Source organism: Salmo trutta, chromosome 13 (genome assembly GCF_901001165.1).
Source record: "Salmo trutta chromosome 13, fSalTru1.1, whole genome shotgun sequence".
Lineage (NCBI taxonomy): Eukaryota > Metazoa > Chordata > Actinopteri > Salmoniformes > Salmonidae > Salmo > Salmo trutta.
In genome coordinates, this window is record NC_042969.1 from 36,390,160 (window position 1) to 36,405,240 (window position 15,081).

General features: G+C 42.4%; 1 protein-coding gene across 4 annotated transcripts in view; it reads right to left on the reverse strand.

The window, feature by feature from the left end:
• Nucleotides 1-15,081, reverse strand: part of LOC115205739 (annexin A6) — a 39,045-nt gene that overhangs the window by 23,245 nt on the left and 719 nt on the right. For all 4 annotated transcript variants that reach the window (XR_003880667.1, XM_029772022.1, XM_029772021.1 and 1 more), the window contains exons 2-12: nucleotides 14,123-14,167; nucleotides 11,735-11,819; nucleotides 10,878-10,972; nucleotides 9,631-9,744; nucleotides 9,253-9,343; nucleotides 2,901-2,980; nucleotides 2,618-2,674; nucleotides 2,386-2,479; nucleotides 1,922-2,017; nucleotides 1,667-1,725; nucleotides 1,341-1,463 (exon numbers count right to left, since the gene is read on the reverse strand). Coding sequence is in view for 3 of the 4 variants with exons in the window: in XM_029772022.1 (XP_029627882.1) it covers nucleotides 1,341-1,463; nucleotides 1,667-1,725; nucleotides 1,922-2,017; nucleotides 2,386-2,479; nucleotides 2,618-2,674; nucleotides 2,901-2,980; nucleotides 9,253-9,343; nucleotides 9,631-9,744; nucleotides 10,878-10,972; nucleotides 11,735-11,819; nucleotides 14,123-14,131 (903 nt within the window). In the remaining variant the exon portion in view is untranslated. The remainder of the gene's footprint in view (nucleotides 1-1,340; nucleotides 1,464-1,666; nucleotides 1,726-1,921; nucleotides 2,018-2,385; nucleotides 2,480-2,617; nucleotides 2,675-2,900; nucleotides 2,981-9,252; nucleotides 9,344-9,630; nucleotides 9,745-10,877; nucleotides 10,973-11,734; nucleotides 11,820-14,122; nucleotides 14,168-15,081) is intronic.

A 15,081-nucleotide genomic window follows, 5' to 3' on the forward strand; every position in this document is an offset into this window, starting at 1 on the left:
CCAGATGGAACATTAAGACACCATGTTAGTTAGTTAAACAGGGACATATAGACTGACAGCTAGTTAGAGAGACAGGGACATATACAGATAGACAGAAAGCTAGTTAGATAGACACCTAGATAGACAGGGAGATATACAGATATACAGACTGCTAGTTAGATAGACAGAGAGCTAGTTAGATAGACACATAGCTAGTTGTATAGACAGGGAGATATACAGATAGTTAGTTAGATAGACATATAGCTAGTTAGACAGACAGGGAGATATACAGATAGGCATATAGCTAGTTATACAGATAGCTAATTAGATAGATAGTTAGTTAGATAGACAGATAGCTAGTTAGATAGACATATGGCTAGTTATACAGGTTAGATAGATAGACAGAGATATACAGATAGACATATAGATAGTTAGACAGAGATATACAGATAGACGGGGAGATAGTTAGTTAGACAGACAGACTGAGAGATATACAGATAGACAGGGAGATAGCTAGGTAGATAGACAGATGGCTAGGTAGATAGACAGACTGACAGACAGACGTATACAGATAGCTAGTTAGATAGACAGACAGAGGTATATAGATAGACAAGGAGATAGCTAGTTAGAGAGACATAGATAGTTAGATAGACAGATAGCAAGTTAGATAGACAGATAGCAAGTTAGATAGACAGATAGCTAAATATACATACAGCTAGTTAGATATACAGACAGCTAGTTAGACAGACATATATACAGAGATATATACAATAGACAGGGAGATAGCTAGTTAGATAGACAAGGATATATACAGATAGTTAGATAGATAGCTAGTAAGACAGACAGATAGCTAGATAGACAGATAGCTAGTTAGACAGACAGGGAGATATACAGCTTGACAGCTATTTAGTTAGATAGACAGAGAGACATACATATAGACAGGGATATAGCTAGTTAGATAGACATATAGCTAGTTAGATAGACATATAGCTAGTTAGATAGACAGGGATATATACAGATAGTTAGTTAGCTAGACAGATAGCTAGTTAGATAGACAGAGAGGTATACAGATAGACAGATAGCTAGTTAGACAGACAGGGAGATATACAGATAGAGAGATAGCTAGTTATATATACAGATAGCTGGTTGGACAGACAGCTAGTTGGACAGACAGATAGCTAGTTGGACAGACAGATAGCTAGTTAGATAGACAGTATGGAGTCATAATGTTACTCTTATCTCAGTCACTAGACAAGGTGACTAAGAACTAAGACAGAACTTCAAACAAGAGGCATTGTAACGTCTAGAGGTTACAATCTATAGGATCAAAGCATATACGGGTTTAAGTTAAGTTGTATCACCTTGATCATGTTGTACAGGGACTTCTCATAGCACATACGGAAGCACTCCCGGATATCCAGCATGTCTATCTCAGAACGACAGATCATGATCCTGATCAGAGTGTTGTCTTGTGTACCAAGACCCTGGAGAGAGAGATTTACTGTTCACTTTTTATTATTTATTTTGTTTATCCATTTCACTTGCTTTGGCAATGTAAACATACGTTTCCCCATGCCAATAAAGCCCTTTGAATTGAATTGAGAGCTTGTTGGTCAGAGTGAGGTTGATACTGTATGAGCGCAGCTGAGACTGAAAGACTTTAATGAGAATAAGCCGTTGATTTTACCTTCATAGACTTGTAGAGACGCTTGGCGAAGTACATAGGTACACTCCTGATGCACTGAACTGTAGGAGACCGTGAGCACAAGACAGACATGTTGAAATAAGAGTTTGTGGATGACTTGACTAGGTATGATTAGACCAGACTGAACGACGGTGAGTGTACTCAACGGTGTTCAATTTGATTTCAATTTGGTTCTGTCGGATTTTTAACCAGGCGAAAGGATTTTCATGTGTGCTATCAGAAAGAGTCAACACGTACCGACAGCCAACATGAGTCTCTCAAAGTCCCCAGACAGCTCACTCTTGATACTGTCCTCTATGGACTTCTCTGCTATCTCCTGGTACTTATCAAACACTGCAGGATGAAGACAGAGAACAGAGTAATTCCCTGGCATGGTATCCTAGTCAGTGAACTACTGAGACCAGACCACAGACACATAACTCAGTAGCCTGATACAACCAGGATCCCTGTGTGTTGTGGGTGTGAGAAGAAATGACCGATTCACACTAGTAAATGTCACACCGACGTCATAATGTGTGCGTTCCAAATGGAACCCTATTCGTTACATAGTGCACTACTGTTAACATCTATGGGTTATAGACAGCGCACTATGTAGGGAGTAGGGTGCCATTTGGGACCTAGCCAGTGTTCTGGTCAGGCTGAGGCTACGATAGTGTTGTCGCTCTCAGCCTCATGTTTATGTACCCCAGTGTTATACTCACCCATCTGGAGGTGGTTGAAACTGCGGTTTCCCAGCAACATAATGAATATGGACTCCTCTGTGCCCCATTGCTCCTCCCCGGCTGCAAGCAGCACCTGAAAAGTGTTGAAAAGTGTTGAAAAGGGATAGTTAGAGACAGGAAGAAAAGGGGTGAGGTTGATAGGGTTAGGAAGGGTAACAAATGTTTGGTGTTTCTATTATGGTGAACGTGTTCTACTGCTTTAAACACTCACCTGAGCGTCCTCCTCTATTAGGTCAGCATGCACTACTCCTGGTTCATCTCTGGTTCCCTGGAAACACACACACACACACACAAAGTCTGACTAAACAGCTATACAAATGAGAGGTTAGGACAACAACAAGGTAGGTAACAGATTGGTACCCAGACTAGATCTACTTACGAAAAAAATATGAAAACTAGAAAACAAGCTATTGACAGCCTTTCAAATAGTCAAATCACATTGAGATCAATTACATTTCCTGTTTCCATGGCTGTGACCTTGTAAAACGACTTACCTGGAGTAAAACAACCAGCATCTTCTTAAAGTGCCCTGAGGTCTCTCCTGTAACGTCCTCCTCGATGTCTGAGCCGTAAGCTGAAGACAGTGGGAACACAGACAGTTAATAATACAACCAGGATTTCACTGGAACATGCTGTGTTTGTCATACACCACATGACCAGAAGTATGTTGACACCTGCTCGTCAAACATCTCATTCCAAAATCATGGGCATTAATATGGAGTTGGTCCCCCATTTGCTGCTATAACATCCTCCACTCTTCTGGGAAGGCTTTCCATTAGATGTTGGAACATTGCTGCAGGGACTTGCTTCCATTCAGCCATGCGGCTATGGAACCCTGACCTGTTCACCGGACGTGCTACCTGTCCCAGACCTGCTGTTTTCAACTCTCTAGAGACAGCAAGAGCGGTAGAGATACTCTGAATGATCGGCTATGAAAAGCCAACTGACATTTACTCCTGAGGTGCCGACCTGTTGCACCCTCTACAACCACTGTGATTATTATTATTTGACCCTGCTGGTCATCTATGAACATTTGAACATCTTGGCCATGTTCTGTTATAATCTCCAACCGGCACAGCCAGATGAGGACTGGCCACCCATCAGCCTGGTTCCTCTCTAGTTTTCTTTCTAAGTTCTGGCCTTTCTAGGGAGTTTTTCCTAGCCACCGTGCTTCTACACTTGCATTGCTGTTTGGGGTTTTAGGCTGGTTTTCTGTACAGCACTTTGTGACATCAGCTGATGAAGAAGGGCTTTATAAATACATTTGATTGATTGATTGATTGATTGATTGATTGAAGAGCATTAGTGAGGTCGGGCACTGATGTTGGGCGATTAGGCCTGGCTTGCATTCGGCGTTCCAATTCATCCCAAACGTATTTGATGGGGTTGAGGTCAGGGCTCTGTGCAGGCCAGTCAAGTTCTTCCACACCGATCTCGGCAAACCAATTCTGTATGGACCTCACTTTGTGAACGGGGGCATTGTCATGCTGAAACAGGAAAGGGCCTTCCACAAACTGTTGCCACAAAGTTAGAAGCACAGAAACATCTAGAATGTCATTCTATGTTGTAGCATTAAGAATTCCCTTCACTGGAACAAAGGGGCCTAGCCCGAACCATGAAAAACAACCCCAGACCATTATTCCTCCTCCGCTAAACTTTACAGTTGGCACTATGTATTGGGGCAGGTAGCGTTCTCCTGGCATCCGCCAAACCAAGATTCGTCTGTCAGATGGTGGAGCGTGATTCATCACTCCAGAGAACAAGTTTCCACTGCTCTGAGTCCAATGGCGGCGAGCTTCACACCACTCCAGCCGATGCTTGGCATTGCGCATGGTGATCTTAGGCTTGTGTGTGGCTGCTTGGCCATGGAAACCCATATCATGAAGCTCCCGACAAACAGTTATTGTGCTCACGTTGCTTCCAGAGGCAGTTTGTAACTCGGTAGTGAGTGTTACAACTGAGGACAGACGATATTTACGCGCTACACGCTTCAGCACTCGGTGGGCCCGTTCTGTGAGCTTGTGTGACCTGAGCCGTTGTTGCTCCTAGACGTTTCCACTTCAAAATAACAACACTTAGAGTTGACCGGGGCAGCTTGAGCAGCGCAGAAATTTGACGAACAGACTTGTTGGAACGGTGCCACGTTGAATGTCACTGAGCTCTTCAGTAAAGCCATTTTACTGTTAATGTTTGTCTGTGGGGATTGCATGGCTGTGTGTTCGGTTTTATACACATGTCAGCAATGGGTGTGGCTGAAATAGCCAAATCCACTAATTTGAAGGGGTGCCCACATACAGTTGGGCAAAAAAGTATTTAGTCAGCCACCAATTGTGCAAGTTCTCCCACTTAAAAGATGAGAGAGGCCTGTAATTTTCATCATAGGTACACGTTAACTATGACAGACAAAATGAGAGAAAAAAAATCCAGAAAAATCACATTGTAGGATTATTTATGAATTTATTTGCAAATTATGGTGGAAAATAAGTATTTGGTCACCTACAAAGAAGCAAGATTTCTGGCTCTCACAGACCTGTAACTTCTTCTTTAAGAGGCTCCTCTGTCCTCCACTCGTTACCTGTATTAATGGCACCTGTTTGAACTTGTTATCAGTATAAAATACACCTGTCCACAACCTCAAACAGTCACACTCCAAACTCCACTATTGCCAAGACCAAAGAGCTGTCAAAGGACACCAGAAACAAAATTGTAGACCTGCACCAGGCTGGGAAGACTGAATCTGCAATAGGTAAGCAGCTTGGTTTGAAGAAATCAACTGTGGGAGCAATTATTAGGAAATGGAAGACATACAAGACCACTGATAATCTCCCTGGATCTGGGGCTCCACGCAAGATCTCACCCCGTGGGGTCAAAATGATCACAAGAACGGTGAGCAAAAATCCCAGAACCCCACGGGGGGACCTAGTGAATGACCTGCAGAGAGCTGGGACCAAAGTAACAAAGCCTACCATCAGTAACACACTACGCCGCCAGGGACTCAAATCCTGCAGTGCCAGACGTGTCCCCCTGCTTAAGCCAGTACATGTCCAGGCCCGTCTGAAGTTTGCTAGAGAGCATTTGGATGATCCAGAAGAGGATTGGGAGAATGTCATATGGTCAGATGAAACCAAAATATAACTTTTTGGTAAAAACTCAACTCGTCGTGTTTGGAGGAAAAAGAATGCTGAGTTGCATCCAAAGAACACCATACCTACTGTGAAGCATGGGGGTGGAAACATCATTCTTTGGGGCTGTTTTTCTGCAAAGGGACCAGGACGACTGATCCGTGTAAAGGAAAGAATGAATGGGGCCATGTATCGTGAGATTTTGAGTGAAAACCTCCTTCCATCAGCAAGGGCATTGAAGATGAAACGTGGCTGGGTCTTTCAGCATGACAATGATCCCAAACACACCACCCGGGCAACGAAGGAGTGGCTTCGTAAGAAGCATTTCAAGGTCCTGGAGTGGCCTAGCCAGTCTCCAGATCTCAACCCCATAGAAAATCTTTGGAGGGAGTTGAAAGTCCGTGTTGCCCAGCGACAGCCCCAAAACATCACTGCTCTAGAGGAGATCTGCATGGAGGAATGGGCCAAAATACCAGCAACAGTGTGTGAAAACCTTGTGAAGACTTACAGAAAACGTTTGACCTGTGTCATTGACAACAAAGGGTATATAACAAAGTGTTGAGATAAACTTTTGTTATTGACCAAATACTTATTTTCCACCATAATTTGCAAATAAATTCATTAAAAATCCTACAATGTGATTTTCTGGATTTTTTCTCTAATTTTGTCTGTCATAGTTGAAGTGTACCTATGATGAAAATTACCGGCCTCTCTCATCTTTTTAAGTGGGAGAACTTGCACAATTGGTGGCTGACTAAATACTTTTTTGCCCCACTGTACTTCTGTAGAGCATGTCATACTGTAGCTGCAGCAACAGGAAATGGGAATTCAAGTGGAAATTACAAACTTCAGAAGCCTTGAATACACTACACGTTTGCATTTCCTGCTGTGCAGCAGAATTCTCAGCAACAAAAGAGTGATCAAATCAAAATCCTATATCTGTATTTGATGTGTGTCAGCTGTATACAGGTGTATTTCATACTGTAGATGTATTTGGTGTGTCAGCTGTATACAGGTGTATTTCATACTGTAGATGTATTTGGTGTGTGTCAGCTGTATAGAGGTGTATTTCATACTGTAGATGTATTTGGTGTGTGTCAGCTGTATACAGGTGTATTTCATACTGTAGATGTATTTGGTGTCACGGCTGTATTTCATACTGTAGATGTATTTGGTGTGTGTCAGCTGTATACAGGTGTATTTCATACTGTAGATGTATTTGGTGTGTCAGTTGTATACAGTTGTATTTAATACTATAGCTGTGATGTACTATATTTGAGGTTCAATCATTGCCATAGCAGCCAAGGCTAGGAACTCCTGTAAATGTGTAAATATTGAATACATTTTAAGTACTTTTTATTGCATTTTTTAATACCATTTTTGTTTTTCTTAGCTAATTTGTTAGCTATCGGCATGGCATGACTGGTAAGTCAGTTGGTTTCACCTAACTAATGCGTCACTGTCATCAAGAAGCTCAGATAGCTAGCTAGCTAGTTTGCTAGAAACTTAGCTATGTTTTGATTCAAAGTAAGGGGGTGTTGTTTGGAGATGGCAGGCTCGTTGAAGATGTTGAAGTTTTGAGCAGTTTTCTCCAGTGGTTAGCTTCTGGACTGATGTGCAGTGTGCTTTTCTGGTGCTTTCTCGGCTGTCGTGGGTTCACCCTGTTGGGTGCTACACATCGGTACTGTAGTGAAGGAGTTCTACCCATGAAGATTGACTTCAGAGACTATTACTGAGAAGCGCCGCTTCAGCTACGGAAAGGGCCAAGGTGCCCTTGATGAACAGCTCTGGACCAGTCTGACACCCCCTGGATGTGACCCCCCCCTCCTCTGTTTCACCTCTGAACTGCCTCTACTCTAGCCTTCCTCCTGGTGCCGACTGCCTCAAGCCATTAATTAACTACCCTGCCTGCCATGATCGGCCATGAACTATTTGTTTTGGTTTTTCTAAATTGTATGTCTTTTTTTCATTTTTTTGTTGTTGCTTAAAGCTCTTTGAGATTGTAATAAAACATGCTATAAAAGTTTAATAAATTATTATTATTATAATATGGTCATACTGTAACTGTATTTGGCTTTTTGCACTGTGATTGTGATTATGTTTTGATGCTCAAGATCAAGATCGATTGTTTGATGGGTCTGCAGACATCTCCACCATTCAGCTTCTAATGGGAGGGAGGAAATATATCTTACCTTCTAATGGGAGGAAGAAATATATCTCTTACCATCTCATGGGAGAGAGGAAATATATATCTTACCATCTCATGAGAGGAAGGAAATATATATCTTACCATCTAATGGGAGGGAGGAAATATATCTTACCATCTCATGAGAGGAAGGAAATATATATCTTACCATCTAATGGGAGGGAGGAAATATATCTTACCATCTCATGAGAGGAAGGAAATATATATCTTACCATCTAATGGGAGGGAGGAAATATATTTTACCTTCTAATGGGAGGAAGAAATATATCTCTTACCATCTAATGGGAGGAAGGAAATATATCTCTTACCATCTAATGGGAGGAAGAAATATATCTCTTACCATCTAATGGGAGAGAGGAAATATATATCTTACCATCTAATGGGAGGAAGAAATATATCTCTTACCATCTAATGGGAGGAAGAAATATATCTCTTACCATCTAATGGGAGGAAGGAAATATATCTCTTACCATCTAATGGGAGGAAGAAATATATATCTTACCTTCTATTGGGAGGGAGGAAATATATATCTTACCATCTCATGGGAGGAAGGAAATATATCTCTTACCATCTAATGGGAGGAAGGAAATATATCTTACCTTCTATTGGGAGGGAGGAAATATATCTTACCTTCTAATGGGAGGGAGGAAATATATCTTACCTTCTAATGGGAGGGAGGAAATATATCTTACCTTCTATTGGGAGGGAGGAAATATATCTTACCATCTAATGGGAGGGAGGAAATATATCTTACCATCTCATGGGAGGAAGGAAATATATCTCTTACCATCTAATGGGAGGAAAGAAATATATCTTACCTTCTATTGGGAGGGAGGAAATATATCTTACCTTCTAATGGGAGGGAGGAAATATATCTTACCTTCTATTGGGAGGGAGGAAATATATCTTACCATCTCATGGGAGGAAGGAAATATATCTCTTACCATCTAATGGGAGGAAGGAAATATATCTTACCTTCTATTGGGAGGGAGGAAATATATCTTACCTTCTAATGGGAGGGAGGAAATATATCTTACCTTCTATTGGGAGGGAGGAAATATATCTTACCATCTCATGGGAGGAAGGAAATATATCTCTTACCATCTAATGGGAGGAAGGAAATATATCTTACCTTCTAATGGGAGGGAGGAAATATATCTTACCTTCTAATGGGAGGGAGGAAATATATCTTACCATCTAATGGGAGGGAGGAAATATATCTTACCATCGATTGGGAGGGAGAAAATATATATCTTACCATCTAATGGGAGGAAGGAAATATATCTCTTACCATCTAATGGGAGGGAGGAAATATATCTTACCTTCTATTGGGAGGGAGGAAATATATCTCTTACCTTCTATTGGGAGGGAGGAAATATATCTTACCTTCTATTGGGAGGGAGGAAATATATCTTACCATCTAATGGGAGGTAGGAAATATATCTTACCATCTATTCTAATGGGAGGAAGAAATATATCTTACTATCTATTCTAATGGGAGGAAGAAATATATCTTACCATCCGTGTATGCCTCCACCAGGTCGTGTATCTGTTGGTTGTTCCTGGAGGCCAAGACTTCAATCAGGCACTTCTCATCTGTTCCTGCCCCCTTAGAAATAAAGCATTACATGAAATACAGAATGGCATAAGTTACTAACTGGGCTGTGTAACAGTCGGTGTCTGATGTGGGTATTCTCAATTCTGATCATTTTCCTGTTTCTTAAATTTTTACTTCCAAAATTTAACCATTTGATGGCATCATAGATTTCTACTACAGTATCTCACTTTGATGGCATCATAGATTTCTACTACATTATCTCACTTTGATGACATCATAGATTTCTACTACATTATCTCACTTTGATGGCATCATAGATTTCTACTACAGTATCTTACTTTGATGGCATCGTGGATCTCTTTGGCATCATGGTAGGCCTGGGGTCTCATCAGACTGACGATGAGGCGTTCAAAATTCCCCGTCAGCTCATACTTCAGGTCATCTATCAGGTCCTGGGGAAGAGAGACGTCTGTTATGAAGTTACCCTCTCATGGTGTTTGCACAGTGAATTGTTGAATTGCAAATTGACTGGACAAACTTACCTTAAAGAATTAAACACAATTAGTAAGACACATGTCTGTTTCGAAGTTATCCTGTCATGATGTGTGACACAATGTGATCAGTAGAGTATAGTGAGTTCAACAACGCTTCTGTTAGCGCCAAACATGTTACTTAGCAACAATTTCAGTTGAACGATTTGAATGAATATTCCAAAATGTTACAGTGAAACATCAAACAGATAATTTTTTTGTAAGGATAACTGAGGAAGTTCAGGGACAATAGTCAAACTGCAAATGACTTTGCTATTCCTACTACATGTAATAGAAAGCCTACATGGTTACATTATTATTTGTAGTGGCAGTTTAGACCCCAAAAAGACACTGACGTTCGCTGCACACTACCTTCTCAGACTGTTAGCTAACGTTAGCATAAAACAACACAAATGGGAAATGTTCATTAACGTTAGCATAAAACAACACAAACGGGAAATGTTAGCTAACGTTAGCATAAAATAACACAAACGGGAAATGTTAGCTAACGTTAGCATAAAACAACACAAAAGGTAAATGTTAGCTAACGTTAGCATAAAACAACACAAACTGTAAATGTTAGCTAACGTTAGCATAAAACAACACAAACGGTAAATGTTAGCTAACGTTAGCATAAAACAACACAAATGGGAAATGTTAGCTACCATTAGCTAATGTACACAAACTATTTCCCTTGATGCATGCACCTCTGGAATTTAACTAAGAATGTATTGTACCTTCTAATAAATGGCACACTGAATTGTGGAATTTGTGGTATAGCTTAATTTTACACTGTGGTTTTAGCTGGTACTGATCCAGTATTTACCTGGTATTAACTAAAGATCATAGAGTGGGTCACAGTAACAATGGGTACTTTCTGGTATTTATCTCAAAGCATTCAACACCAAATTATATATAGTGATGTTTATGTACATGAATCCCCACCCCCCCAAAAAAAATATAGAATTTAAATGCAATCCAGGTCCAGCTCTGGAAAGGTACAGAAACGTGACGATAGACGTGATGTTAGATGTTATAATGTGATGTTCCTGTACCTTCCCATAGCTAGACTTGTACGCCTGTACAATCTCCTGTCTCTGAGCATTGCTTCTGCCAGTGACCAAATCCAAGATGGCCTCCTTGTCGCTGCCTGCAGAGCACAGAGGAAGATCAACAGTAACATCATTAGTAACATTTGACTTTAGAACCTTGTAAGCCAGGGCTGTCCAACCCTGTTCCTGGAGAGCTACACCACTGAAATAGAATGATTCTAATCTATTCCTATGAGCTACCCTCCTGTAGATTTTTGCTCCAACCCCCGTTGTAACTAACCTGATTCTTATCAACCAGCTAATTACCAGAATCAGGTGTGCTAGATTAGGGTTAGAGTGAAAACTTACAGGACGGTAGCTCTCCAGGAACAAGGTTGGAGTTAAAACCTACAGGATGGTAGCTTTCCAGGGGTTGGCGTTAAAACCTACAGGAGGGTAGCTCTCCAGGAACAGGGTTAGAGTTAAAACCTACAGGACGGTAGCTCTCCAGGAACAGGGTTGGAGTGAAAACCTACAGGAGGGTCTCTCTCCAGGAACAGGGTTGGAGTTAAAACCTACAGGACGGTAGCTCTCCAGGAACAGGGTTAGAGTTAAAACCTACAGGAGGGTAGCTCTCCTGGAACAGGGTTGGAGTTAAAACCTACAAAACGGTATCTCTCCAGGAACAGGGTTAAAACAGCCCTGTTCTAAACAGCTGTGAATACTGGTGTTGGAGTTGTGCATCTCTAGCTTGGTTAATAAAACCAGACAGAACTGAAGTAAACTGAAACAAAGTGCAGTGCAGTGTTCTGTTTGGTTTTACCAGGCTAGTGTACCCCTGCCCTACAGTGGACACTAAGTGTAGCTACAGTGTTACTCACCAATGCCTTTCATGGCATTGTAGAGCGTCTCAGCATCTGCACTGGCATCAAAGTCTGGAGCATCGGTTACTGTGCCTCGGAACCCCTAGAAAAATATTCATGATATTTTATCCACTTTATCAGGTCAGTTGTTAAAGAGCACATTTTCATTCATAACAATGCGTTTCAGAGCAGGGTAAAAGGGTTGATTGAGCCAACTGGATGCTGGGTATGACTAGTTGGGCACAGAAGAATGAATGAGGGGCCAGGAATTTCTCTGGGCCTATCCCAGGGTTAATTAAAGTCACAGGGAAGTGAGGGGTTGTGGGTGTGTTTGTGGGCTGTGTTGGAGTATGTGATGGCCTTAGACGGGCTGTGTGGGTGTACAGCGGGCAGGAAGGTGCTGTGTGGGTGTACAGGGGGAAGGAAGGGGCTGTGTGGGTGTACAGGGGGCAGGAAGGGGCTGTGTGGGTGTACAGGGGGCAAAAAAGGTCTGTGTGGGTGTACAGGGGGCAGGAAGGGGCTGTGTGGGTGTACAGGGGGCAGGAAGGGGCTGTGTGGGTGTACAGGGGGCAGGAAGGGGCTGTGTGGGTGTACAGGGAGCAGGAAGGGGCTGTGTGGGTGTACAGGGGGCAGGAAGGTTCTGTGTGGGTGTACAGGGGGCAGGAAGGGGCTGTGTGGGTGTACAGGGGGCAGGAAGGGGCTGTGTGGGTGTACAGGGGGCAAAAAAGGTCTGTGTGGGTGTACAGGGAGCAGGAAGGGCTGTGGCTGCAGTCTCTGTGGCCAAGCCTGCCCTGAGCAGAGGGCTGACAGGCAGACAGACAGCTGACACCAGTCTGCCCCCCTGCCTACAGCTGCCCCCTCCAGAACAGCAGTGTGTGTGCAGAGAGGAATGGGGAGTCCGGTTACACACACAGAGACCTGCTCACTCTGCAGGGATCTGACACGGCTTCAGAGAAGCTGACTTCAAATCAACACAGTAACAATAAAACACAATACAGCCGCCAGGGCTGCAATTCAATCAAATATGCAGTGCGGAAAATACCAGTGTTCATATGACATGAAAATACACATTGAAGATCATGTGATAAACAAGAACCAAATAAACAGCTCAGAGACTACAGATCTGTCTTGAAGAATCCCCAGCCTATATCTGATATGTATTTCTTATCCTGTATCTGAGAAACATATCCATTCAGCTGCTGTTTCTGTGGAGATTATTTCTGCTGCATTGAGGCACACAGCCAATGTCTCCTACCCAGAATTCCAGCCAGCCAGACAGCCAAGGAGGCCACTGCCCATGCTCAAGATGTGCCCCTACTACAGCTCTACCATAGAGACCATCACTCCCCAGGACAGCTGGGAGGTATCACCCACATAGCAACAGGGCCAAACCAACGGGCCTATAGCAAAAGTCCTTTCAGCAGACAGACTGTTCAAGCAGCAAATAAGCGTAGTAGAACATAGATAATAATCACAGTATGTTCAGATGATACAAGTGAATTACTAGAGCTATTTGTTTTGATGATAGAACTAAACTACAACAGTGCTTGGCTGCTCGCAACTTCCATCCAGACACTGCACTATCCTTGGCACCAGTCTGTCTGTGCTATGGCTAACTTGTCGTTTGTTTTGCTACTCTGGTGTAGCTAGTAACATGCTCCAACCAACAGATCCAGCAGAACCGCAAAGGACATGGTCTAGCAGGGCCATCCTTGGACATGGTTTTGATATTAAATAGTCTAGCAGGGCCATCCTTGGACATGGTTTTGATATTAAATAGTCTAGCAGGGCCATCCTTGGACATGGTTTTGATATTAAATAGTCTAGCAGGGCCATCCTTGGACATGGTTTTGATACTAGATAGTCAAGCAGGGCCATCCTTGGACATGGTTTTGATACTAGATAGTCTAGCAGGGCCATCCTTGGACATGGTTTTGATACTAGATAGTCTAGCAGGGCTATCCTTGGACATGGTTTTGATATGAAATAGTCTAGCAGGGCCATCCTTGGACATGGTTTTGATATGAAATAGTCTAGCAGAGCCATCCTTGCAAATCTCCTCTTATTGACTGGACTTTCAGAGCTTACATGAGCGGAACCTGGGTGTCCGAGACTAGGTATTAGATAGAGAAGCAGGCCTGCCGTATGCCTTCCGAAGCTCTCTCTGTGTGTCTGTCAATAGCATGTCCAGGTTGCCAGAGGGAAGAGTGACACCTTATACTAGCCTGCTGCCATTACAATAAACAGACGCCCCAAGGCTGATGACTGCTCATCTGACCCCTCCTCTGTCCTTACCTCATTATCATACAGTCATTATGGAATAGGATATGTTTATCCTTATAGCTTTACTGTAGCTACACATAGCACTGAGAGAATGGCAGACACAGGATTACCATATTGACTTACCATTCCCATATTTGGTCTTTTAAGGATATGCAGGAAACAATCAACCTGCAAGACAAGATATATACGAAGCAGAAATGAGAACAGAGAAACATTGTAACATGCTGTTTAAGATGGTATCAATATCAATCAATGAAATGTATTTATAGAGCCCTTTTTACAACTCGCAGTTGTCACAAAGTGCTTTTTACAGAAACCAAGGGGTGGCCAGTCCTGTTCTGGCTGTGCCATCGTATCGATCCTAACCGTCAATGTTTACATGATATGATTGTGATCAACATGTATGGCCGGATGAACAAGAGATGCTATTGGACCATAGGCTAATGAAAATATACTTGATATGTCATTGAATGATGGTGGTCAGGGTTCTGCTCTATCAGCACAACACCATCCACAGAACCTGCACTAGAGAAGACTGCCTTGGAAGATCAAAATACTGTTTCATAATTAAAGTCACTAGTAGGCGTGCTATAGGATTATGCAGGGAGAAGACACAAGGGGGACCACCCACATGCTGACGCGATGGCAGTAAATGTAGGGTGGCTGGCTTGTGGCCTAGTGGTTAAAGCATAGCCACGTTTTCCACAGGAAAAATGTTGGCTGCTCCTCTCCTGCAGTTCAGTAAGGCTACAGTGTTCCCTTTCAGAGTGGTAGTTAGCTTTAGCATCTGGTGAGGTGGAGAAAGGGACATAGAACATCTAATAATGAAACATCTACTTTTACAATGGTACGGTTAGGTTAAACTTGTTCTGACACTCTTGTTGAACTGTTTTGTAGCATCTCAACTTTGAACCAAAGCACACATGGTCTATGATGATGGATTCTACAGTAGATGAAAAAGCAGTGTAGCATAAGAAATTGTGTATAAGTAAAGGGAATGCTGTTGGACTTCCAAATGAGATGTAAGTCATTCAGATCTCATAAAGAATATATACCGCAGGACAAGCACTCAGTGAGGACAA